Here is a 26,678-nt window from a genome sequence, read left to right as displayed (position 1 = left end):
CTTGTCTGGCTCCTTTCACTCAGCAGGGTGTCTTCAAGGCTCATCCATGTCATTGTGTCCATCACATCTTTATTCCTTTTTATGATGGAATGACATTCCCTTGTGTGGGGATACCGCGTTCTGATGTATCCATTCATCAGTTGAAGGGTGCTTGGGTTGTTTCCACTTTCTGGCTTTTGTGACTAGCGCTGCTGTGAACATCCACGTAGAAGTTCCGAGGTGGACATTCCCATGGCTTCAGACCCCCATCTCTGCCCAGTGACTTCCAGCCTGCACCTCTTGCCTGAACTGTGGGCTTGTTCGTCTTGCCACTGGCTTCTCCACCTGAATGTCTCACAGGCATCTTCTGCCTACCACGTCTGAAACCAAAGGCTGGACTCTCCCCTTCCTCCAGACCTGTCTTCCTTCCTACCTACCCCTTGTCCTCACCTCCGTAAGGAGTCTGATCAGACCTCTTGGGCCCAAACAGGGGGCCATCTTCTGGGACCACTGCTGCAGGGCTGTTGTGTCAGGGACGCTGTTCAGAGTCTCTGCTCCAGGTAGAGCCTTGGGGCCCTGCACAGACTCTGGTGTTTTCTGCACCTCCCACGCCTGTTGGCGTGGTGATGGAGCTGTCACCCACACACAGCCTGAGCACCTCGCCATTCGGTTGTCACCTCTGTTTGCTTGGCCGTCAGGGGTGGGGTGGCCCTGGGGATGGTCTGTGGTCCATCACTAAGGCGGTGTTGGCATCAGTTCTTGGTGCCAGGGGATGACTGGGGAGGGGTGTGTTTCTCAGAGCAGGGGCCGTGTACCACTGGCAGCTCGCCAAAGTGTTTTAGGTGGCACGGGAGAAAACTTTATGTTGGGGTGGGTGGTGGGGGAGAGGAGAAGACAGCACCAAACACAGTGAATCACACGGTGAAGATGGAGCTTTCTTAGCAAATCCCTCCTGTCTTCCCGAATACCTCCAGGAAGCCACGGTTGGTGCTGCGGTGTCTCTGGTTTTTGGAGCTGTTCGTTCATTTCAGTTTAGTCAGTTCAGCTGCTCAGACGTGTCCGACTCTTTGTGACCCCATGGACTGCAGCACGCCAGGCCTCCCTGTCCACCAAGACCCAGAGTTTACTCAAGCTCATGTCCATTGAGTCGGTGATGCCATCCAACCATCTCATCCTCTGTTGTCCCCTTCTCCTCCTGCCTTCCTTCAATCTTTCCCAGCATCAGGGTCTTTTCCAATGAGTCAGTTCTTCGCATCAGGTGTCCAAAGTATTGGAGTTTCAGCTTTAACATTAGTCCTTCCAATGAACATTCAGGACTGATTTCCTTTAGGATGGACCGGTTGAATCTCCTTGCAGTCCAAGGAGACTCCCAAGAGTCTTCTCCAACACCACAGTTCAAAAGTATCAATTCTTCAGCGCTCAGCTTTCTTTATAGTCCAACTCTCACGTCCATACATGATGTGATGTCCATTCATTTACCAATCATTTATTGAGCAACTGTTATGCATCAGGCCCTATACTAAGTGCTGGAGACAGAGTGAACAAAAACTGCCCAAACCCTTTCCTCTGTGTTCTGACATTCTGTGGGGTAGGGTGGGGGGATGGAGTGGGAGGGGAAGAGACTGACAACGAATGAATAGGGAATGTATGCATGTTTAGATGGAATGATTGCAGTGGGGATTAGTAAGGTCCAGGAGTGACAGACTGAGAAAGTGATATTCGTGCAAAGACCTCAAGGAGGTGAGGGAGGGGGCTATACAGGCACCTGGGGGAGGAGTCTTTCAGAGAGAGAAGCCAGTGCAGAGGCCCTGAGGCAGGAGTGCATCTGAGGAATATCTCGGAGGCCAGTGTGAGCAGAGGGGAGGACTTGAGAGGGAGAGTGGGGAGTGAGGTTAGAGAGGTGATGGGCCCAGGTTCCGCAGGGCCTTGTGGGGTCTCCATCTGCTCTGAGTGAGGTGGGCAGCATGGGAAGGTTTTGAGCAGAGGAGAGATAGGATCTTAGTTCTCATGGGATCCCTCAGGCTGCATACGGAGAATGGACGATGGGGTGATGGAGGTGGGGGGGGGGCGTGCACTGACGTGAGTGGTCCTGGACCAGGTCGGTGGTGGGGGAGGTGAGTGCATTTAATGACAACTGCCTTGTCACATCGTTTGCCCATTTTCTATTGGAGAGTTACTGTTTGTATCGATTTGCCAGAGTTCTCTCCCTCCATTCTGGCTACCTCCGGTCATCTCTGTGGAATTCTCTGACCCTGAGGTTATGAAACGAGTTCCTCATCTGCTGGGGTTCTGGCGTTGTCACCATCTTGCCAAGGAGACACAGGAAGTCACAGGTCTCTTCGCTGTGGCCCCCGCTGCCCCAGCTCCCCGAACCGCAGTGCCCACCCTGCGTCTGGCCTCGTGGGCTGAGCCCCGACACCTTGCCCACAGATGCTTCAGCACCTCCGGCTGCACCAGCTCTTTCCCCTGTGCTGAACAAAGATGGCCTGGGGCCACTCGACTCCCTCTGGGTGGGACGCCTGCCCTTACCCGCTCCTTTCAAAGCCAAGCTGATTTTTGATCTTGCTAGGGACCCTCCCAGATCACTCTTCCTGGGAGCGCTGCCTGCATCCTGCTTCCTGCTACACTCTGCATAGTGGTTAAGGGTCTGAGTTTGGGGACTTCCCTGGTGGTTTGGTGGTTAAGAATCTGCCTTCTGATGCAGGGGTCACAGGTTCGATTCCTGGTTTGGGAACTAAGATTCCATACACCATGGGGCAACTAGGCCTGGGTGCCTCAACTAGAGAGCCTGCGTGCTGTAATCTGCAGAGCCTACATGCTCTGGAGCCCGTGTGCAACTAAGACTGGATGCAGCCAAAGATTGATAAATATTAAAAAAAAAAAGAATTTGAGTTTGGAAATCTAGCTCCACCTCTTCTTAGCTGTGTGACTGAGGTTGCTGAACCTCTGTGCCCCCATTACCCGATCTGTAAAATGGGCATGGTCCCATCTAAGGGGGTGGCCACCACTGAGGTCAGCCCATTTTTGTTGTCCGGTGGAAACGCAGACCCAAGGTGGCCAGAACTTCTGCTTTGCTGAGTGAAAAGTGAAAGTTAGTCACACTGTCATGTCTGACTCTTTGCAACCCTGTGGGACTGTAGCCAGCCTGGCTCCTTTGTCCGTGGGGTTCTCCAGGCAAGAATACTAGAGTGGGTTGCCATTCCCTTCTCCAGGAGATCTTCCTGACCCAGGGATCGAACCTGGGTCTCCTGCATTGCAAGCAGATTCTTTACCAACTGAGCCACCAGGGAAGCTTTGCTGAGAGAGCCTGGCAGTAGCATTTGGCCTGCTGGGCCAGGATGGTGACCCAGGCTCTGATACAGTCCTGCCCTGCGCAGCCAGGAGACCAAGGCTCAGAAAGGGGAGGCGACCTGCCCAAGGTCACATGGCATGTCCTGGTCAAAGCCAGAATGGGAACTCCCAGACCTGAGCCCTTTTCCTGTTGTCTTCTCTGCTGTTTCCCCAAGTGGAAGGAAGGAGTTTAAAAGACTCTTCTACATTATTTCTTTTCTCCCATTAATTCATCCAAGGGGCTACAGTTTACAAACATGTAGCAGGGGCTGGAACTGTTAAGATCGGAAACACATTGGCATGAGATATAATTCATACAGTTGCCGCACATGGAGCTTTTGTTGTTTTATGCCAGACAGCTTTTTCAGTTCTGGGTTTTCTTGGACTTCCACATGTTTTTTTGTTTCTTGTTTTCTTTTTCTTGCAAAGGGTGGTGGGTCTTGTCACTGCCCCTTTATCTGCATCCTGCTGTCGCCCTAGATAGGGCATGCAAGGACCCAGAACTGAAATACAGGAAAAATCTTAATAAAAGAGATCAGAGCTTGGCTTGCTGAGCTTTCGATGGGGGTGCCTCAGGTGGAGGTCTGTGGACATAGCCACAGTTGGGTGCAAGATCTGCCCTTCCTGGAGCCAGCTGAAGTATCCACAGAAAGTGGGGGTGCTCCATGGGATCCAGCCCCCATTGGTGACCGTCCCAACCTCCAGGCTGCCGTCTTCTCTTTGTAGAGGAGACAGCATGCCTTTCACCTCTCATGTCTCCTCTTGAGCCTCCATCAAGCCCACGTCACAGTGAGTAGTGGATATTGCCCCTTCTTCCAGTGACAGATCCAGCTATTTTCACACCATGATTTTATGGATCTGTCTTCTCATGGCTGTATCCAGGGGCTCCAGTGATGGTCAGGCTCTTCCCGTCTCCTGGCTCGGTTTTCCTCTGTATCCGCCTTGTTCCCGGGAGTTTCTCGTCTCATGGTTGCTGCACTGGCCTCCAGCAGCCTCAGACCTGCCTCTGATTAGCGTGGCCACGAGGGAGAAGAGAGTGTGTCTGTGTCGTGTAAAGTCCCAGACCCCAGGCTCGTTGGGTCGGCTCAGGTCCCCCAGGGATCAAACTCGCGGCCTCAGCAGTGAAAGTGCAGAGTCCTAACCACCGGGGAATCCCCACTTTGCCATGCTCTCCTTGAGCTGGGAGCTGTGGCTGGGAGATGGAAGGTTCTTGAACACGCCCTGGGAGCAGGCCTGGAGTGGCCTCGCTTGGACTCCATGACGAGGGAGAGGATGGGAAAGCGGGGGCCTGTCTTCTCCCTGCCTCCTCCTCGCCCCTTTGCCCCGTGTTCTGAATCTTGAGCCAGGCTGGGCCAGAAAGGAGGAGTCGGCTGCAGTCTCGTTTCCTTGATGCCCCGGTTTGGCCTGGAGTTGGAGGCCCCGAGCCCACGCCTCTGGGGACACGACGTGGCCAGCCAGGGTGGACACAAGCAGGTGTCCTTTTGGTAAAGGTGACGGGGGGGGGAAGGGGGTGACGGGGCCCCCGGCGGAAGTGGCGACTCCTCTGCTCTGACATCCTCTCTTCCAGGAAGCCCTCACCTCAGGCCCCGCTTCTGAAACCACACAGGGCTGGCTGGACGGATGCTGGGGAGAGGTCACCCAGCCTGCGCCTGGAGGGGCTTCCGCTGCTGCTTTGCTGGGTGCCCGGGGCACACCCCCCTCCCTTCTCTGCCCCCAGTTTTTCTAAGCAGTCCCCAGGGCCTGACTCTGCTCAGACATTGCGTGTTTGTTCTAAGAGCCTGCTTTTGGAAGTGTTCATTCCTGACTGGTACTGTTTCTGGAGGGGCCCGTGGATGGGGTTGGGTGTCTACCGGGTCCTGCCTTCTGGCTCGGTGACCTTGAACAAGAGACCTCGCCGCTCTGTCCCTGAGTCTCTTTCCCTGTAGCCTGAAGATAAACGTGGTATCTCAAGGGCTTGCCTGGTGGCTCAGACAGTAAAGAATCTGCCTTTGATGCGGGAGACCTGGGTTCCATCCTTGGGTTGGGAAGATCCTCTGGAGAAGAGAATGGCAACCCACTCCAGTATTTTTGCCTGAGAATTCCATGGACAGAGGAGACTGGCAGGCTACTGTCCATGGGATCGCAAAAGAGTCGGACATGACTGAGCGACCAACACACCTCATTGGGATGATTTGAGGATGAAATGACTTAAGAAATTGAAGTTTAGAACAGTGCTTGGCATACTTAGTAAATACTCAAGTGCTAGCTATTATGATTACTCTTATGACTACAAGTTTCACTGTTATTATTACTACATAGGAATAATAATAAATGTAAGAGCTATTATTAGTATGGAAATAACCATGATAAATATCGTGTCCTTTCCGACCACCAACACTTTTGCATTCATCATTCCGTTTGATCTTGGCCACAACCTTCGGATCTGATTGTGATCCCATTTTATAGATATGCACACTCAGTCTACTTGGACCCTCTGAGGTCTTACAGATGCAGAGGGTTTCTTCTTGGTCATGTAGTTTTCCCAACACACACGTGTGTGTGTGTGTGCCAAGTCCCTTCAGTCATGTCTGACTCTGTGTGACCCCATGGACCGTAGCTCGCCAGGTTCCTCTGTCCCTGGGATTCTCCAAGCAAGACTACTGGAGTGGGTTGCCATGCCCTCCTTCAGGGGATCTTCCTGACCCAGGGATTAAGCCTGTGTCTCTTAGGTCTCCTGCATCGGCAGGTGGGTTCTTTATCACTAAGGCCCCCTGGGAGACCCTCCCCCAGCTCCTCCTGCCCAAGATGCTTAACAGGCAGCTTTGGGGTTCCTTCCAGAAATACTCTTCTCTGGGCCAAGCAAGCCCTGTATGTTCATAAAGCTGTTCCACCTTGGATGTGGATGTCAGGGTTTTCAACACCGTAGTCTGTCTATTTTGAACTTGGCTCTGTTGTAGCTTACTAAGACAGTGTGTTAAATTCTGAATTGGGCAGGAGCCTTCTCACCTCCCTCCTTTTGCATATAAGACCTTTGTTAGTGCAGCTCAAGCTTCCATTAATTTTGAAGATACCCACACTTTATGCTTGTCTGGGATTGACTGGGACATCTTTGGGATTCCAGATCCTTGCAGTCTCTCTGGGATTGTGAAGCAGTAGGGACTCTTTCAAATACAAGGGATGGAAAAACTAGCTCAAGCAGACCTAATTTAAAAAAAAAAAGAAAAAAAGGGGGCTCTACACTTTCACTGCCAGGGCCGGGTTTGATCTCTGGTCTGGGACCTGAGATTCTATAAGCTGCATGATGTGGCCAAAAAAAAAAAAAAAAGTCTCACATAACTGAAACATATGTGGATACATGGTTTGAGGTATGGCCAGGTCCAGTTGTCTTTAGGGAATTGCCAAACTCTTTTCCAAAGCTGCTGTACCATTTTAGAGTTCTTCTTGCAGTGTATGAGGATTTTAATTTCTCTCCATCCTCACCAACACTAGTTATTGTCATTTTGATTATAGCCATTCTAGGGGGTGTGAAGTGTTATCTCACTGTGGTTTTGTTTTGGATTTCTGTAATGACTAATGATACTGAGCATCTTTTCATGAGTTTATTGGCCATTGGTGTATTGTCTTTGAGAAATGTCTATTTAAACCTTTTGCTTTTTTTAAAAAAAGAATTGAGCTATTTGTCTTTTTATTAAGTTGTAAAAGTTTTTTGTATACACTGTAAACGAGTCCCTTGTTCAATGTGTATTAATAATTTACACATTCTGTAGATTGTCTTTTCTCTTTCTTTATAGTCTTTGAAGCACAATGTTTTAAATTTTGCTTAAGTCCGGTTAATCTAATTTCTTTTAGTTGCCTATACATCTGGTGTCATATCTAAGAATGCTTTGCCTACCCCAAGGTCACAAAGATTTACACCTATGTTTTCTTCTAACTGTTTTATAGTTTCAGCTCTTACTTTTAGGTCTATGATCCACTTGGAGTTAATTTTTATATACAGTGTGAGAAGGAGTCCAACTTTATTTTTTTTTGTATGTGGATACCCAGTTTCCCACTAGCATTTGTTGAAAAGACTGTTCTTTCCCCATTTAATTGTCTTAACGCTGTTAAAAATTTACTGACCAGAAATGTAAGGATTTATTTCCGGACTCTCAGTTCTTTTCCATTGATCTATATACCTGTCCGTATGCCAGTGCAGCACCACTTCTTACAGTTTGGAGATAGAATGCAAGTAAAGGGCAAAGTGTGTGCAAAGGCCCAGGGGCAGGAACAGGCCTTGAGTTTGTAGCTGGGCAGAGTGGAGCCCACACTCCCTTGTGAGCCAAGAAAGCAAAACTAACACTTTTCCTTCAGTTTTGGTCCAGTGAGGAGCCTGGTCAGAAGGCTGAGTGAGTTTCAGTTCTCTATACCCAGCACTGATCTCGGTCAGGACAGACAGACAGAAAAGGGAACTAACCTTTCTCTCATTTTTACTAGCTACTGGGTGTTGGCAGCCCCTCAGGGAACCCATCAGAGGAGGACCCGGGTTTCCTGGTTCGTGTCTTGAGCATCTCTCGCCTGGACCAGTAGCCGCTAGCCAGTCTTCTGGCTTTTACATTCATTTTATGTTCTTGCCAGTGCATCTTCCACTTGGCAGTCAGATGGATTCTGTTAAGGCTAAATAAATGGGATGTTGTTAGGCCTCAGCTCGTACCCGCCCCCCTCCGCCCATTGCTTCCCGAGGCTCTTGGGATGAACCTGAAGAGCACACCCCAGCCTTCCCTGATGTGTTTAGCGCGTACCTCCAACCTCATCACACATGTTTGCTTTCTCACTCTGCTGCAGCCTCTCTGGCCTCCTTGCTGTTTCTTGCTGCCTCAGGGCCTTTGCTTGCGCTCCTCTCATTCCGTCACGTTTTTGCATGGCCCATGCCCACACTTCGCTCAGGTCTCCATCTGGAGGCCCAGCTCCTCAGAGACAGGCCTTTGCACCTCCCTCACTGTCTGTCCTCATTTTTCACTTATCACTTATCCATCATATAACATATATTTATTAGAGAGGAAAGTGTTCCTGTTTAACTCTCAGAAAAGTTATAAAACAGTATAGCGGTTCAGAGCATTGACCCCAGAGCCAGACTGGTTAGGCTCCAATCTGCTCTGTGACCTCAGGCAGATGGCTTGACCTCTCTGGGCTTCAGTCCTCACATGTGTCAAATGAGGGTAAAAGCAGGAACCATCTCACGGGGCTGGTGTGAGGGTTCCAGGAGCCTGACAAGAATGTACGCCCTCCCCGAGTATTAGCTCTTGTTATTACTGTCAGTGGTTAACGTGCCACTTGTGGACTGTTCTCCCTTTCTTGTGAGCTCCTGGAGGGCTGTCTTGGGCTCAGTCTCTGTTGAGTTTGGGAACCAATGGAAATACGTCCCTTGTGTAGGGTTGGCCAGAAAGTTTGTTCGGGTTTTCCTGCATGCTATTAAAACCTGAACAAACATTTTGGCCAACCCAATGCAAAGAGCTCGATACTCAGTGACCGGCCTGCCTCTGCCTCACTTCCTCCTTGATGCCTTTCCGGCCCACACTGTCCTTCCCCTTCTCTGATTTATCACGGGCCCTTTCACCACTTGGGGCTGTTGTCTGGGCCCCTCCCCTCCCCGCCCCTCCCCCTCCCCGCCCCTCCCCGCCCCTCCCCTCCCCCCTCCCCTCCCCTCCCCCTCTTCCCTGGAGCACCTTTCCCAGCTCACTTGCCTCCAGAGAGAGGGCTCCATCTCCCCCTTTTGCTTCCCCGCTGGCCTGTCCCTGGCCCAAGGCAGGCGCTCAGAAAACCCCTAGGGTCTGAGGTTACAGAACATCTGGACCTCAGCACCGTTAGGATATGCTTCTGTTCTGGCAGAGAAGAGATAAAAGTGGCTAGAGGAGGGCCGTGTTTGAAACTGGTGCTCCGCAGGGTACGCTCTGAACGCACCCGACACCCGGCCGGCCCTTTGCTGCTCGAAGGCTCAGCTCACGCGTCCTGTTCTGCGGCGACAGGCCTGAACCTGGCCAGAGGAGACTCAGTGCTCACCGAGGCTGTCCTTTCCTAGCCGGGTGGCTTTCCCCACGGTGTCTGATTTACCCCTCACCAGGGGCTTCCCTGCTGGCTCAGCTGGTAAAGAACCTGTCTGCAATGCAGGAGACCTGGGTTCAATCCCTGGGTCGGGAAGATTCCCTGGAGAAGAGATAGGGTACCCACTGCAGTATTCTTGGGCTTCCCCGGTGGCTCAGCTGGTAAAGAATCTACCTGCAATGCAGGAGACCTTGGTTCGATCCCTGGCTTTGGAAGATCCCCTGGAGAAAGGAAAGGCCACCCACTCCAGTATTCTGGCCTGGAGGATTCCATGGACTGACAGTCCATGAGGTTGCAAAGAGTCAGACACGACTGAGCGACTTCACTCACTCACCCGCTCACGATAGACTCAATGAACATGAGTTTGAGCAAACTCCAGGAGATAGTGAAGGACAGGGGGCTGGCTTGTTGCGGTCCATGGGGTCGCGAACAGTCGGTCATGACTGAGCCACTGAACAACAACAACAGATGACCATGAGCAGAACCAACAGATGACCATGAGCAGAACCAGACGGCCAGGTCCAGATCCAGGTTCCGCCTCTTACTTCTCAGAGGCCGTGGTCCTTCCCGCTGAGCCTCCGTCTCCTCATCTGTTAAACGGGATAATAACAGAACCTACAGGCACAGGGTAGAGGCTCAGTAAGCATTGACTGCTGCTTGCAGCCATCATCACCATCTTCCTTCTCATCACTGGTTTTCTTTTCTTTTCTTAAAATTTATTTATTTAGCTGTGTCGGGCCTTAGTTGTGGCATGTGGTATCTTTGATCTTTGTTGCAGCAGATGAGATCTTTAGTTGCAGCTTGCAAACTCTTAGCTGAGGCATGTGGGATCTAGTTTCCTGAGGGGCTCAAACCTGGGCCCCCAGCATTGGGAGCACGGAGTCTTAACCCCTGGACCACAGGGAAGTCCCATCACTGGTTTTCAGATGATAAACCTGCAGCCCAGCGTGGAGGGCATCTGGGCCAAGGTCACCCAGCTGCCCAGGGGCGGAAGCAGCCCTGGAGCCCACCTGTGGCTGTGCTGGGAACCAACTGGCTGGAGCGTCATATCTGTCATTTTTGAGAGAGTAGAGAGATGGAGAGATACTGAAACATTTGGGCACACTGAGGCCAGCTGATTAGAGAAAATTATCTGTGCCAGCCCGGTCCTGTCGGTTAGGTGGTGCAGCCTGAAAATCTCCTCTGATATCTCGAGGCCTGGCTAGTCTCTGCGTCTCGGTTCCTTATCACACTTCCTACGGGGCTGAAACTCTTGGATTAAGACTCACCTGTCCTCTGGAATGTCCCAGCCTGTGCTGTGGTAAGATGGGAGAGGAGAGTGAGAAATGGTGGGGCGGGGCTGGGAGATCCAGGCTCCTGATTGGGCTCTTTATATCTTTTCTCCATGTCCCATGAAGGCCAGCGGTTCTTCTTCTTTTTTTTTTTTTTTTGACAGTGCACCATTTTTAAACACTTTATTGAAATTGTTACAATATTACTTCTGTTGTTTATGTTCTGGTTTGGCCAGGAATCTTAGCTCCCCAACCAAGGATTGAACCTGTACCCTCTGCCCTGGAGGGCTCAACTGCTCGACCGCCAGGGAAGTCCCCAAGGTGTTCTTTATACCCATTTTACAGATGAGAAAGCTGGGGGCCGGGGAGGGGCAGTGTCTGTGACTGCCTCTGTGATCTACCAGACTCTGCCTCTGACTCGCCCTCTTTCTCTTCTCTCTCTCGTTTTCTCTCCTCCAGCCACACTGCCTCCGGGATGTTTCCCTTTCGCTCCCCACGCGCTCCCACTCTGCCCCTTTGCATTTGCTGTCCCTGCTGCCAGCCATGCTCTTGCCCCAGATTTTTGCAGGAGTCCCTCCTTGGCTTTGTCTGCACTCTCTGTTCAGATGTCAGCCCCCTCAGAGGGAACCTTCCCTGCCCTCCTTTTTTGAAAGACCACCACCTTGCCCAAGACCTTGTAGCCCCTTGTTCTGATGTGTCTTCATAATATTTGTCTAATCTTAAGTTATATACTTGATTTTTTTTAAGCCCATCTTCTTTATTAGAATGTAATATCCACCAGGGGCTTCCCAGGTGACTCGGTGGGTAAAGACTCCTCCTGCAGTGCAGGGGATGTAGGAGACAGGGGTTTGAGCCCTGGGTCGGGAAGATCCCCCGAGGAGGGCTTGGCAACCCACTCTAGTATTCTTGTCTGGAGAATCCCGTGGGCAGAGGAGCCTGGTGGGCTGCAGTCCACAGGGTCGCAAAGAGTCCGACACGACTGAGCGACTGAGTATGCACGTATGCAATATCCACCAGGTGAAGAATTTTTCTAGTTTATTAACAAATGTATCCCCCAGAACGCTGTCTGTTTTGGAGGAGCTGCTGAGGGGACGTTTACTGAATGTGTGAATGAATGAATGAGGTTCCCCAGCTCCAGGTCCCAGTTTGTTCAGAGCAGAGTTGGGACTTGGCTCAGACCTGGGTGACCTGGAGGCTGTTTGGTGCCCTCTGGGTTGAGGTCGCTCACCCCTGCCCTCTCCTCTAACCTAGGAACTGGCCAAGAGGACCCCTGGCAAGCACCCCGACCACCCCGCGGTCCAGAGCGCCCTGCAGGCCATGAAGACCGTCTGCTCCAACATCAATGAGACCAAGCGGCAGATGGAGAAGCTGGAGGCCCTGGAGCAGCTGCAGTCACACATCGAAGGCTGGGAGGTGTGTCTGGGGCAGGAGCAACCTTCTGGGCTGGAGACAGACCCGGGCCGGGGGAGTGCGCAGCTGTGGGTTCACACTGCCATCTGGGCACCAGCTTTGGCCTGCAGCATATTTTGTTTGGCCTACATGTTGCTTGCAAAAAAAAAGTTTAATTATTTTTCAGTGAGGTCCACATAAAAGTATGGATTTCAAGTTTCTCTTAAAAAATTGGTCACCCTGGGGCCGCATTTTGCACGGCATCAGCCTTTGGAGCCTTAGTTTTTCTCCCCACCCCACCCCCAGTCACTCTCCCTCACTCTCCTTCCTGACCCGCCTGGTGTCCTTTGAATGCCAAGGTCAAGGGTCGTGTGTAAGGGTTCACTCCAGGACAGAATTCTGGCTTTAGCACTCTTTTACGGTGGCTTTAGGCAAATGTCTTTTAACTTCTCTGAACCCTGCTTTCGTTCATGTACATAGTACATAGTAGGTACTCAATGAATGGGAGGTATGGCTGTTACTGGGCTTCCTTGGTGGCTCAGTGGGGAAGAATCTGCCTGCAATGCAAAAGATGCAGGCGACACGGGTTCGATCTCTGGGTGGGGACGATGCCCTGGAGGAGGGCATGGCAACCCATTCCAGTATTCTTGCCTAGAGTGTCCTGTGGGCTGTGGTCCAGGGGCTTACCGAGAGTCAGACACAACAGAAAGCGACTTAGTACAAGCACATGGATGTTACTGTGGCCATGATTATCAGGGGATGGGGTTCTTGATCCTCCTCTGTTTGTGGCTCCCTTAAATTATTAGAGCTTTCCTGAAAATCTGTAGAAGGAAATGGGAAAATCTGAATAAATAAAAAAGTTAATGTCTGAGTAAGTACAGCTGGAATGGGAGAGTGAGACTAAAGGGGAAGGACTCTCGGACGTAGATTTTTCTCTGAATCGTCTGCCTTAGGCCGTTTGGATTTTCTGGCACTTGCTTCACTTGGGGTTTCCACTTCATCTCCCCGTGTTGTGTCTGTGTGTGTTCTGTCGCTCAGTCGGATCCGACTCTTCGTGACTCCATGAACTGCGGACTGCCAGGTTCCTCTGTCCGTGGAATTTTTCAGTCAAGGATACTGGAGTGGGTTGCCATTGCCTCCTCCAGGGAACCTTCCCAACCCAGGGACTGAACCCACCCCTCTTGTGTTTCCTGCATTAGCAGGCAGAGTCTTTACCTCTTGGGCCTCCTGGAACACTGTCCCTGTGCTAGGGAGTCCCAAATGAGACAGTATCGCTGGGAGGTCGAGGGTGTGACTGCAGAGGGGAGAGGCCTGTGTTTAGGAAGGAGGTGGGTGGTTGTGCATTAGTGTTTATCTTGTGCCCACTCTCCTTCCTGCCCAGCTGAGGCTGGAGAACAAATAACTGCATTTCTCAGACTCCCTGAGATGGGATGGGATCAGGCAAGATCAGATCCAGCTGCGTGAGATTTGGAAGGCGGGGTTGGGACAGAGCTCACCCTTCTGCTCTTGCAGCAAAGCACAGTCGTGGTTGTGTTGGCTCTCTGTGATCGCATTTGCAGAGGGCCCAGGTTCCAGCGGCTGGGTGTCAAGGGAAGGGCTCTGTTGCGCTGTCGGTGGTGTGTGTCTGGCAGGACAGGGTGGCTTTGTAGCTGATAGTTAAGGCTGCATCACCTGAAGCCTGGCAGCAGCAGCTTGGGCAGCATTTCCTGAGAGTACCAGCTTGGGCCGGCTTTCCCATTGGCTTGACAGTAAAGAATCCACCTGCAATGTAGGAGGTGTGGGTTCGATCCCTGGGTTGGGACGATCCCCTGGAGGAGGACATGGTAACCCACTCCAGTGTTCTTAACTGGAGACTCCCAGGGACGGAGAAGCCTGGGGGGCTGTACAGTCTGGGCGAAGAGTCAGACGCGACTGAAGTGACTGAGCGTGCATACTCAGCTTGCGCAGGTGGGGGGTCTGGTTGTCCCTTTCCCCAGTTAGGGCGGGGGCACTGGCTCCTCTGGAGGGCTAGCTCTGCAGTGTTCTTGGCTTTCTGGCAGCTGTGATTGCAGGCTGCTCTAGCCCCTCCAAGAATTGAGTAAGGCCCTCATTTTTTTCTGCTTAAAATGCTTAGCTTGGTTTCTGTTCCTGCAACTGAAAATTGTGTCAGTTAGGGTGTTTCCTCTAAGGAATCTCGTTTCACCTTCATGATGCCAGAGCTCTGATTTGGTTTCTTGTGACCCTCCGTGGTTCCATGATGGCTCAGCTCCAGGTATCATCTGACACAAATCAGGAGAAGATGGGACCCAGTTCTCCTCCCTTGTGGAGGAAAACATTTCCCAGAAGCCCCGGAGGGACTTCCTTTTCCATCTCACTGGCCAGAAATCGGTCACTTGGCTCCTTTCACCAAATATGCTAACCTGAAGTGTTTATACAGTGGACATGTTTAAGCATCTGTCTGTTCAGGCTTTGAGCTTCCTGGCAGCCAAGGTAAAAAGAGCAAGACACATACGTTACTTAGCATTCATTTGTCAAAAAAGGAAGAAGCTGGGCAATTCTTCTGGGAGACAGAGTTCTTGACATCCAGCTAGAAAGAAAATTTCTCATGTGGGCCCTTGTGAGGAGAGCATTAAGCAAGCAGTTTGGCAGCCAGACCAGAAGTGATTTCTAGATGCCTTCTGGTAAATGCCTAGGGAAATAGGAACTAAGGGTCTTTGAGGCTCTTTTGACCCTGAAAAATCTGTAATTTGAGAATGGCCCTTATTTTGATCAGTGTTGCTGGGTGCAGTAGGAAATAAAGTGACCCAGAGTAAGAGTTACTGGCAATTACTGAGCACGTGTTACACATTATTCCAACACTGGAAGAGAGGGCTGTTGCTATCCCCATTTTACAGAGTAGAAGACTGAGGTGCAGGCTCTTGACCTTGGGTCCAGCCTTTTAACTTATAGATGATCCTGCCTTAAGCAAGCCTGTCTTATTCTCCTGGCCTCATTTCCCCCTACTTGTCTAATTTCGGGCTTCCCTTGTGGTTCAGTCGGTAAAGAGCCTGCCCACAATGAGGGAGACCCAGGTTCGATCCCTGGGTCGGGAAGATTCCTTGGAGAAGGAAATGGGAATCCACTCCAGTATTCTTGCCTAGAGTATTCCATGGACAGAGGAGCCTGGTGGACTGTAGTCCATGGGGTCACAAAGAGTCAGACACGACTGAGCGACTACACTTTCACTTTTACTTGTCTAATTTCAGAAATAGTATCTCTAAAGTAGTCTTCTGTGTCACTTTGTCAATAAAGTGAAGCATAGAACACAGATGATTTTAGGAAAATGTGACATAGTTTTCTCTATAGTAGAAAGGTTTTCAAGTTTGATCCTCACGGTGGACTTGGGAAAATGATATGTTCCAGCTAGAACAAATAATGTTTAACTGTGAAGCTGCTTGCAATAACTGCCTGCCATCAGCAGTTAGCACCTCAGGACAGGATGACTTAGGGCGGCGTTCACAGTGAGCAAAGGTGGTTGCAGGTCCCAATTTCTGATTCTCTTCTTGATACTTTCTAGTCTGTTTGACCTCTTGCCAATCTGATTAGATAGCTGTCGTCTCTCTCTTGGATATGGCTGGCAAGGGACTTGTTTCTGGAGGAGGTTGATCTTGTCTTGGCCACTCTCTTGCTCTGTGCTCAGGCTTGCATCATTAGCTTGATCTCTGATCTGTGGTTTTTTCTTAGCCTGATCCTCTATAAGCCAATTGTCCTTTTTAGTTGCGGGACTGGTTTAGTTAGAACCAGATAAGGTAATCCATAAATCCATTTTATTGAGCAGCAGGAAATGGGAGTATGTCACAAGAGTGTGGGAGTAAGTGTCTGGGCCCACCCCCTCTGCTTGGAGAGTACCTTTGCCTCAGTTTCCTTATCTGATAAGTTTGGATAGTGGCAGGAGGTCACTTGAGGATTCGGGGATTAGATGAATGCAAAGCGCTCAGAACAGTGTTTTTTTTTTTTTTTTTTATTGGTTCGGAGTAAATACTCCATAAAGGTCAGGAAGAGCCGTGGCTGCAAAGCAGGATTTCTTGTTTGATTTTTTTAGATGAGAAAGCATCATGCAACTTTGGCGGGGCTTGTACCAGTGTGGGCTGACCCTCCCGCAAAGGGATGCTCCACAGACTTCCGTGAGAAGCTCACGGTCGTAAAAAGACATGCATGGTCTTAGTAAGAAAAAGAGAGAACACACCACTCTTGCTGGCTCTGGAAGCCCTGGTTTAAGAGACTGTCCACTGCTCACTCCTCCAAAGAGGGACAGCGGGAAAGAAGCGTGAGGAAAACATAAAGTCATTAAAAGGAGGGACCATAAGTAGAAGTTCTTGTATGTTCTTCCCACCCTCTCTGGGATGCCTTGTGCTCTTGCCCTCCTGAAGACCCCTGCTCCAGGCCAACAAATGCATCAAAAACGCTTTGGGTCCCCGTCCGGGAGGGGCACAGGTGGCAGAGGTGAGTGGGTAGGGCGTTAGGGCCGCCTGTCTGGGCTCAGGTCGCAGCTCACCCACTGACTAGCTGTGTCGTCGTCGTGAAAGTCGCTCAGTCGTGTCCGACTCTTTGCGACCCCAGGGACTATGCAGTCTATGGAATTCTCCAGGCCAGAATACTGGAGTGGGTAGCCTTTCCCTTCTCCAGGGAATCTTCCCGATCCAGGGATCGAACCCAGGTCTCCCACAACGCAGGTGGATTCTTTCCCAGCTCATTCTTTCCCTGAGTCACCAGGGAAGCCCAAGAATACTGGAGTGGGTAGCCTGTCCCTTCTCCAGGGGATCTTCCTGACCCAGGAATCGAACCGGGGTCTCTTGCATTGCAGGCAGATTTTTTTTTTATTACCAGCTAAGCTATCAGGGAAGCCCGGACTAGCTGCATGACCTTGAACAAGTCACTTCGCTCTCCTGTGCCTTTGTTTCCTAAAGTGAACCTCCGTTTCTGTAAAATGAGAGCTGTAAGGATGAATGGAGTTCTGTGAGATACTTAGAACCGGAGCTGGCAGGTGGTAAGCCCTGAGCCTGCCTTAGCTTTCGCCCTCTTCTCTGCACGTCACTTCTCTACTGCTCTGTCTGAAGGAGGCCTGCAGCCCCGACCGGCGGACACCGCGGTGTTCAGCCTCTTCGTGTGTATCTGGTCTTTAGCACCACCTCTGACCTGGGTTTGAGGATTCCGGGGAGCCTGTCGGCTGGGCTTCTCAGCAGGGCTGGGGCGGGAGGGTCTTCCTCTGCAGCATCCTGGGCACTTCAGATGCAGTTTTCTGCGTGGCCCTTGGCCGAGGCCAGGGAAGCAACTTGCCAAGCTGGGTGTGCTTCTTCTCTGCGGCCCCCTGGCCTTGGTCTGGGGCTCTTTACAGCCGGGCCCGGCGGTAGGTTCCTGCCCCAGCAGCCTTCCACCCTGAAGGGCAGCGGGCAGGACAGCACTGGTTCCCTTCATTTTGGCGTCAGCTGGTGCCCTGTATCTTACAAATCTGGGTGTCCCCTTTACTCTGAGGATAGTTATTCTAAAATACTATGCATTGGAATGCTTCCCTGGTGGCTCAGACGGGTAAGAATCCTCCTGCAATGTGGGAGACCTGGGTTCAGTTCCCGCATCGGGAAGATCCCCTGGAGAAGGGCATGGCCACCCACTCCAGGATTCTTGCCTGGAAAATCCCATGGACAGAGGAGTTTGGCGAGCTACAGTCCATGGGGTTGCAAAGAGTCGGACACGACCGAGCGGCTAAGCACAGCACATGCAAGCAGCCCAAATCCCCTTTGGATCCTGGAAGGACGGGTGGGCCGGCACGAGTGAGGTGGGCGGAGGAGACAGAAGCACGGGGCCTCGCAGGAACTGTGGCGTGGCCGTCTGCTCTGAGCTGCCCTGTGGGCCGCGGATGGCGTCTCATCACCGGGGAGTCGCGCTCTCCCTGTGTGCACGGCTGCTGAGGCTCCAAGGGCTGCTTTTGCCCCCATACCCTCGGAGCAGCAGGCACACTACCTTGCTGGGTTGCTGTGCTGTGGGCGTCACGTGTCTGCTGGTGGCACACAGGTGTCCAGGTGGTGATTTCTGTGCCTGGGTATGTGCTTGTGTCCTGGGCTGCACAGCCCTTGACTGCAAAGAAGCTGGTTTCCCAAGACCCCGAGGGGGCTGTCTGGCACCACTGGGTGAAGGGATTTGTTGCTTCCAGCTGGCGCATGTGCACCAGGCAAACCAGCTCTGACAGCAGTGGAGGGAATTGCAGTGGGCAGTTAGCAGACAGTCTCATTTCTGAGTTGCCGAAACCAGTTCCCCGTGCTGGGTCTCAGAAATAATTGAGATGGCAGGCCTCTCTTGGGTATGAACACCTTGTCGCTCCTGGGTGCTGAGTGTCTGGGGAAGGAGATTCTGCGAAGAATCCCCGCTCTTTCCCCCCTCAGTTTATTTCCAGGCAGGGACAGCATCTTGTCTCTTGGTTTCTTGCTACTCTGTGATCTGCAGGTTCATAATGAATTTCCCCTAAAATAAACACTTACCGTGTCATATCCCCTGGGCCTCAGTGTCAGAGGCCCCACCTGTGGATGGGGCCTCCATCCTTATTTTGATGTTTTTAAAGTACATCAAGCACTTGAAGTTGGAGGCTCTACACAAGAGAGACTATAATGGTTTAAGTGAGATATAAGTTTAAGTGAGATAAAAATCTTGGGATTTCCCTGGCAGTCCAGTGGTTCGGGCTCTGCACGTCCACTGCAGGGGGCACAGGTTTGACCCCTGGTCAGGGAACTGAAATCTGGCATGCTGTGCAATGCAGCCAAAACAAAAACAGCAACAAAAGCAAACAACCCAGTGGTTTATTTCTCAGTAGCGATGCAGGCTGGGCATGGGGCAGCCCTGCTCCTTCTGGACCCTGGTCCCTTCCGATGCCATCTTCTGCTGTCTGTGGCCACCTTCTAGCCTAGGCAAGGGGAGATAAGGGAGAAACGGGAGGCAGTTTTCTCTCAAGAAAAGGATGTTGGAGTGGGGCACGCTGGCCAGAATATCGTCACAGGACCACGCCTGGCGCGAGGGATGCTGAGAGGTGGAGTCTGTGGTTGGGCAGCCACATGCCAGCTGAACCACCTTGCTAGGATGGAAGAGGAGCATGGGTCTGCGACCCCTCCTCCCCAGGGGCCCATGCTCTCCAAGGTCTCTTTCCCGCTTCCTCTCTCTTATCACTGTAAGATCTCTCTGCCCCGGCCCTGGTCCCCTCACAGCTCCAGATGGACCCGTGTGGTCCTTGGGTCCGAGGACTCCTTCCAGCAGGGACCTCGCCCCATCCGTATCCTCAGCCTCTTTATCTTCGCCGTCCTCCCACGCCTCCCCAGTGCCTTTCCTGACCACACTGCTTGAGCCCCACGAAGGTTCGGTGCACCCCACACACATCCAGCGTCTTGGTTATTTAGCACAGATGACCAGGCAGAATTCAGGAACCGTTCCCATCTCTTCTCACGTCCCCAGCTAGAGGGGGCGCTCTCGGAATCCTTCCCGTGGTGGTGTTCCCTTGGGACTGGTCACTTGTTCTGCAGGCCTTTGTTGATCTCCTCCTGGGTGCCACAGTGTGTGGGAGGTGCTAGAAGTACCGTGGCAAAGGCTTGATAGATGCTTGATAATGCTTCCTGTCTTTATGAAAGTGGCATTCTTTGTATGTATGTAACAAATTCTGCCAATATTTAAAAAATAGTTATGTGTTTATTTGGCTGTTCTCAGTCTTAGTTGCAGCACGCAGGAGCTCTAGGTGTGGTATGCGAACTCTTAGTTGCGGCATGTGGAATCTAGTTCCCCTGCCAGGGCTCGAACCTGGACCCCCTGCCTGGGGAGCTTGGTGTCTTAGCTGCTGGACCACCAGAGAAGTCCCAGAGGTGGCAGTCTTGTGGAGGAGATAAAGTAACAAGTCAAGACACAAATAAGTAAGCGGGGAGGGGATTGGCAAAAAAACCAACCAAACAAAACACAACAAAACCTATAACGAAGCACAGCCTGGGCTGTGTGGGCTGAGTGCATCCTTCCACCTTGCGGAGTCCCAAGCCCCCTCTCTGAGCGGTGGTCATCTCTGTCAGCTCCTACCAGCATTATTCTGGCGCACGCACCAGAGGGCAGCCGTCGATTGGGTGGTACTGGGTTTCTGCCTGTTCACCTCCAGTGGTGCATTGAGATTTTGGGGTTGTGAGGGAGTCAGGGACAGGTCTGTCTCTGGGAACCAAGAGGGGTATTCCCAAGGGCTCCCCTGGATTCACCAGCTCATACACTGCACCCCCGCCCTGTTGCTCTCCTAGGGCTCCAACCTCACGGACATCTGCACCCAGCTCCTCCTGCAAGGGACTTTGTTAAAAATCTCTGCAGGCAACATCCAGGAGAGAGCTTTCTTCCTCTTCGACAACCTGCTTGTCTATTGCAAGCGGAAATCCAGGTGAGTGGCTGGAGGCCGGGCCAGGGCTGCCGGGGTGGGTCAGGAGGCTGAGATCGGGTTGCAGTCTTGACAGTTTCTCCTGGGGCTGACATCGGCTTGTCATTTCCCTCTCCGGGCCTCCCTTTTCTCTTCTGAGTTGCGGGATTTGTTCTTGATCAGCACTCTCAGGAATATAGGATAGTTAAAATTTTCTAGTAGTCACATTTAGAAAAGCAAAAAGAGGTAGGTGGAATGAATTTAAATAATATATTTTATTTACCCCAGTATATCCCCAAATATTATTATTCTACCTAATCAGTTTAAAAAATTGATTGAGTAGGTATTTTGCATTCTTTTAAAGAATGTACACTAAAGCTTCAAAATCTAGTGTGTCTCTTATGCTTACAGCACGTCTCAATTTGTGCTAGGCATCCTTTAAGCTCAGTAGTCACATGTGGCTTGTGGCCGCTGTGGTGGACAGTGTAGATTGAGATGATCATGGCAGTTTGGAGATTTTTTTTGTGGCACTCACATCCTGTGATTCTAAGATCCAAAGATAGATGGTTTGAGGGGAGGGGATCCTTCTCCTGTTACATTTTTTTGAGGGAAAGATAGTGTCTTTCTCATTTTTGCATCTTTCATTGGAGCTTCTTAAACTTTGTAGAGTGAGTGGACGGGTGGATGAATGGTAGACTGACCGATGGGGATGGATGTTTGGTAGGATGTGTGGGCAAATGGGAGGAGGGATAGATGCATAGTTGGAAGTTTGGGAGATTAATGGACGTAGGTGAAGGGAGGCCGGGGGACAGTGCTTGTGGATGCGTGTATGAATTGATTGGTGGACGGATGAGTGAGTAGATGAATGAGTGAGTGGTTGGAATTTAGGAGCTGGCTGGATGGAGGGATAGATAGTCGGTTGGGGGAATCTATGTTTGGGTCGTTGGAGAATGGATATGAAGACATGATGGACTGGCAGAGGTGTGTTTAGATGAAAGGTGAGTTGGGGCCTTGATAAGTAAATGGGTAGATGGATGGATGGCTGGATGGTCATAACATTGGGAAGCTGAGTGGATGGTGGAGGTTTAGAGATTAGTGGGTAGATGGTCTGTTGGATGGTGTGTTGAAGAATGGTTGGTTGGTAGTTGCCATAGTGGCTAGTCCCTGGTGTGGGAGGTTGGGCGATTGGATGGTTGAGTTGATGGAGCGATGAATGAATGAGTGGAGAGAGGGAAAGTTAGGAGACGGAGGGGAGGGGGCATGAGTGGATGGTTGGATGGACGAGTGGGTGGGTAGGTTGGTGGGCCAAGAGAATTCCTGCCTTTCAGTTTTCTTGCCAAGGAGGTAGAGGACAGTTGCAGCTGATTCGTGCAGCCCTTTTTGAATGAAACTTCTTCCTGCTATGTTGTTTCAGGGATGAACCAGTGACTTGCCAGAGGCTTCTTTATTCTTTTATCTAGCAAAAGCTAGGGCTGAGGGGAGGTCCAGATCTGGGCCTTACTCTCAGCATCACCTCCGCCTTCCTTCGTGGTTCTGGGCTTGTCACTTACTGTCTCCCTGAGCCTCGTGTTCCTCGTCTGATTCCGCTGGCCTCCTAAGGTTGTGGTGAGGAACTGTTCCACGGGATGAGTGAGCGGTGTTCAGTGTGGGCGTGGGGACACGTGTCACTGTCCTCCTTCAGCAGTCTGACCTCTCTGAGCCTCGGGTTTCTCTTCTGTAAAATGGGGTTCATAAAACCCCTTCTTTACAATAGTGTTTGGTTAAGAGCCGAGTTCTTTATTGTTTCTCTAGCTCCGCGACTTTGCCTCTCTGCTTCAATTTCCTCACCTGTGGAATAGGTTGAATTATCGTGTACCCTGTAGAGCCGTTTTGAAGGACAGACCTGTTAAGTTTGCTTGGCGCGTAGTAAGTGCCCGGAACGAGTAGCTGCTGTTACTGTTAACCTCCGCAGGTGACGAGTTCCTACTCGGCGCGATTAGCACACAGTAGGCGCTTCAGCCACAGGCCCCTCCCTCTGCCCGCTCCCCTCCTTGTCCTGGGCCTTGCTCCTTCTGCTCAGAGGCCTCCGTGTGCGTCCTCGCCGTCTCTGCGTGGCTGGGTCAGTGTCTCTTCCTCGCGTGACGTTTTCTTCCCGCTCACTCCCTTAGTCTGTCTGCGACTCTCGTGTCCTCCTGTCCCTCCACCAACGCTGCCTTCTCCCCCCGCCTTGCGTCCTGCCTGTCCTCACTGGGGCCGTCCTGAGAGTCCTCCTTCGGTGATGCCAAGGCCACGACCGGCATCCACCGGTAGCCCCGCCCGCACCACCTCCCCGGGCCGTCTGAAGCAGGCCGTTTTCCCAGAACACGGAGGTTTAGAAAACAGCACGTCCCTTCGGGCCCCGTGGGCCCCCAGCCCTGGCCGAGTTTGCTCAGGCTTCAGCCACCCCCGCGCGGGCCCTTCCTCCGCTGGAGCGATAGCAGCTGATACTGGCGCTGCTGGACCCCCGGGGGCCTTCGGGGCCGGGCCTGTGGCCGCCCGAGCTCTTGTAACGCCGTTTCTGGCCTCCGGCTTGCGAGTGAGCGGTGCCGGCTGGAGGCCGAGGGCATGTGTCACCCGGGGGAAGCTGGCAGGCTGCCACCTTTCCTGTACCGGGTCAGGAGCCCGAGGGCTGGGCTCTGAGAGGTCTCGGAGGGGTGGGGCCGTCAGTGGTGGATGGAGCTCCCGGCCTGACTCTGATGTGGTCCCAGGAAATGCCCGATGCTGGTAGGTGTCTGCCTCCCGTTATGTCTTCGCCAGGCACCACCAATCTGGGTCATGGGTCAGGAGAGGTCTCTGACTCAAGAGTGCTTCTGGTCTGATTCAAAACTGGAGGCTCTTCAGGACTTCCCTGGTGGTCCAGTGCTTAAGAGTCCCCCTTTCAATGCAGGGAATGCAGGTTCCATCCCTGGTTGGGGAACTAAGATCCCCCATGCAGAGGGGCAACTAACCTCGTGTGCCTCAGCTACTGAGTCTGCAAGCTGCAATGAAAGATTCCCCAAGATACAGCAAAGATCCTGCCTGCTGCCACTAGGACCCGGGTGGCCAAAGAAATACATATTAAAAAAAATAAAAATAGAGGCTTCTCGGGTGTCAGAAGTGGAAGGGAGAGTTTTAAAAGCCCACCTCCCCATTCTTCAGAAGAGGAAACTGGGCACAGAAGAGCTAAGTCTCACGTGTCTCAGCTGCTTGTTTCAGATCATGGAGGCGTCAGCAATATGTAGTGGTTAAGAATACAGAGACGCTGCCGCCTGCTAGCTATGTCAACTCTTAAGCCTCTGTCTTTCTGTCTGTTTAGTGGGGGTGAAAACACTCTCCATCTCATGAGGTTGTTTTTACAGGTTAAGATAAAACACGTAAGGTGGTTAGAATGATGCCTGGTACAGGGTGTGTAAAGTAGGAGAAATCTAAAACTGTGTCTCCCCTTGGTTTTGTAACACGCAGCTCACACTTCACTTGGGTCTAAAACAAGATTCTTCATTTTATTTAGGCCGTACCATGCGGCATGTGGGATCTTAGTTCCCCAACCAGGGATCAAACCTGTGCCCTCTGCGTTGGGAGTGTGGAATCTTAACCACTGGACTGCCAGGGAAGTTCCAAGACTCTTGCTTTGCATTGCAACATCTGCTCCAGACCTTTTTCTCCTTGAGTCTTTTTCATTCCTAATAAAGGGCGCCACCATTTACTCAGGCTCTGAGGCCAGAGTCTTAGCTGTCCTTCATTCTGACCTGCCTCACCTCCACATCACCATCAAGTGCTTTGCATTCTCTTATCAGACGTTGGCTAGAACCTCAATGGGATTCCGATAAAAATTGCAGGAGGGAGGTTGTGTGTCTATGTACGTAAATGATTTTTAAAGTTTACATGGAAACACAAACAGACAAAGACAGCTAAGACAGTTTTGAAGGAGGACAAAGATAGAGGACTTTGATTACTGACACCAAATCTTGCTGTGAAGCTGCTGTAATTAAGACAGTGTAGTTTTGGTGTAAAATCAGACAGATTAATGGAGTGCAGTAGTGAGTCCAGAAATAGACCTCCGTGAAAGCAGTCATTTAAATTTCAACACAAGTACCAGTGTGGTTCAGTATATGGTGCTGGATCAGTTTGATATCCAGCGGGAAAAAGATGAGTCTTGATCCTTCATACGATATACAAAAGTCAACTTCAGGTGGATCATTGATTTAAATGTGAACAATAAAACAATAAAGCTTCTAGAAGAAGGCATAGGAGTCTGTCTTCATGATCTGGGGGTTAAGCAAAGATTTTTTAAATTGTACAGAAAGTATAAAGGAAAAAGAGATTTATCAGACTACATTAAAATTAAGAACTTTTGTTCCTTGAAAGACAACAAGAAGAGAATAAAAAACCAGGCCTCAGAGGAGGAGAAGATCTTTGCTATCACTTTGCAATCCTATCCATAATATATAGGCCAACTTTGGCCTTCTGCCTATTTTTATAAATAAAGTTTTATTGGCAAATAGCCATGCCCATTCATTTTTGTGTTGTCTGTGGACCCACTCATGCCTCAAGGGCTGAGTTCAGTAGTTGTAACAGAGACCATATGGCCCACCCAGTTGAAAATATTTACACGCTGGTTCCTTTTCAGAAGAAAATCTGCTGAGCCCTGTTATAAATCATTGAGAAAAAGACAGCCCAACAGAAAAATGGTCAAGGGACAGTCATTTCACAAATGGAAGACACCAGATGGCCAGTAAACATGAAAAAGTGCTCAGCCTCATTATTCACCAGGGAAATACAGATGAAATCTTTATTCAGACACTCCTCTCTGCCACCAGAGTGGCCAGAATGAGAAATTCAATACCAGTCATGGAGACGGTGGAGCAACTGGAATGTCTGTACGCTGCTTGGGGTGGGATAATTGTTATGGCTTGGCAGCATCTACCAAAGCCAGTTGTGGGCATTCCTTATAACTGAGAAATTCAACTCCTAGGTAGATAACCCAAAGAAACACACACGTGTGTTCTTCATAAGACACGTGCCCAGAACATAAGGCACAGCACCAAACTGAAGCCGACCCAAACGTCCATCACCATCACCCTGTGTGATCCCGTGAATGTGAAGTTCCAAAACAGCAAAGTGAATCCATGAGGTTTGCCATCAGGATAGTGGGTTAATCTTGCAGGGGGTAGGAGCCGGAAGGGGGAATGATGGAGAGCTTTGGGGGTGCCTCTTGCCCTCCCATATTGGAAGACGTAGTCTCAGAGACTACGTTTTGTTCCCTGCTGCAGACCCAGCACCTAGAATAGTGCCTGGTAGGTATTCTCTTGATCACCTGTTGAATGCATGGGTGAGTGACTGCCCTGATCCTACCTTGGTAGGCTTCCTAGAGGAAGTGCTGGCCAGATGGTTTGTCAAGTGACGGAGTAGGTGTGTGAGAATTCACCTGAGCGAGTGAATCAGTGGTAGGTAGGTAGGTGCAGATTTCTTCATGTAGAAATGGAGTTCCTTTCCATTCTGGTTTTATTTCAGGAAGTTGCTGTTTGTTAGACACCCTAAGAGCCTCTACCCATTTTCTAGCCTTAGAAGAGTGGGGTTTCTATTGCTTCTTATTGGTTTCACATCCATATCTCCTGTTGGCTCAAAAGTAGCTCTGGGAGGTCAGCAAGGTTATTAGCCCATTTTCCAGATGAGGACACTGTGGCTGAGAGTGGAAAAGTGACTTGCTCAAGTCACCCCAGCACCAGCCAAAATGCCACGCTTCAGAGCCAGTTCCTGCTCTGCTCCTGTCCCCGGGTGTCCTTCTGTGTGACCGTCCTGCTCCCGTTCACCCTGTTGAAGACGACTGAGGCCCGGGGAGGGGACAGGGAGGGGACGCTGACTTCCCGCTGCCTTTCAGGGTCACGGGGGGCAAGAAATCCACCAAGAGGACCAAATCCATCAACGGCTCCTTGTACATCTTCCGGGGTCGAATCAACACTGAGGTCATGGAGGTGGAGAACGTGGAGGACGGGACAGGTAGGCCCCCCCGTGCTGCGTGGGCTTCTCACTGTGGTGGCTCCGCTTCTTGCGGAGCACGGGCTTCAGGAGTTGCAGCTTATGGGCTCAGTAGTACTGATCCTGGAGCACAGGATCAGTAGTTACAGCACACACCAGCTTAGGTGCCCCATGGCATGTGAAATCTTCCCGGACCAGGGATCCAAACCAGGTCCCCTACATTGACAGCCGGGTTCTTAACCCCTGGACCATCAGGGAAGCCCCTGCACTAGGGTTTTAAGCAACCTAAAGTGCACGAAGGA

The 26,678-nt window shown here is 51.2% G+C and overlaps 1 protein-coding gene across 1 annotated transcript in view; it reads left to right on the top strand.

Moving 5' to 3' along the window:
* PREX1 (phosphatidylinositol-3,4,5-trisphosphate dependent Rac exchange factor 1) overlaps window positions 1–26,678 on the top strand; it is a 176,302-nt gene that overhangs the window by 96,697 nt on the left and 52,927 nt on the right. Inside the window, exons 6-8 of the mRNA XM_043480441.1 lie at window positions 11,889–12,050; window positions 20,294–20,427; window positions 26,279–26,397. Coding sequence (XP_043336376.1) covers window positions 11,889–12,050; window positions 20,294–20,427; window positions 26,279–26,397 — 415 coding nt within the window. The remainder of the gene's footprint in view (window positions 1–11,888; window positions 12,051–20,293; window positions 20,428–26,278; window positions 26,398–26,678) is intronic.

The sequence above is a fragment of the Cervus canadensis genome, chromosome 10 (genome assembly GCF_019320065.1).
Source record: "Cervus canadensis isolate Bull #8, Minnesota chromosome 10, ASM1932006v1, whole genome shotgun sequence".
Lineage (NCBI taxonomy): Eukaryota > Metazoa > Chordata > Mammalia > Artiodactyla > Cervidae > Cervus > Cervus canadensis.
Note: the sequence above shows the minus strand (reverse complement) of the source record. Positions and strands in the feature narration are given on the sequence as shown.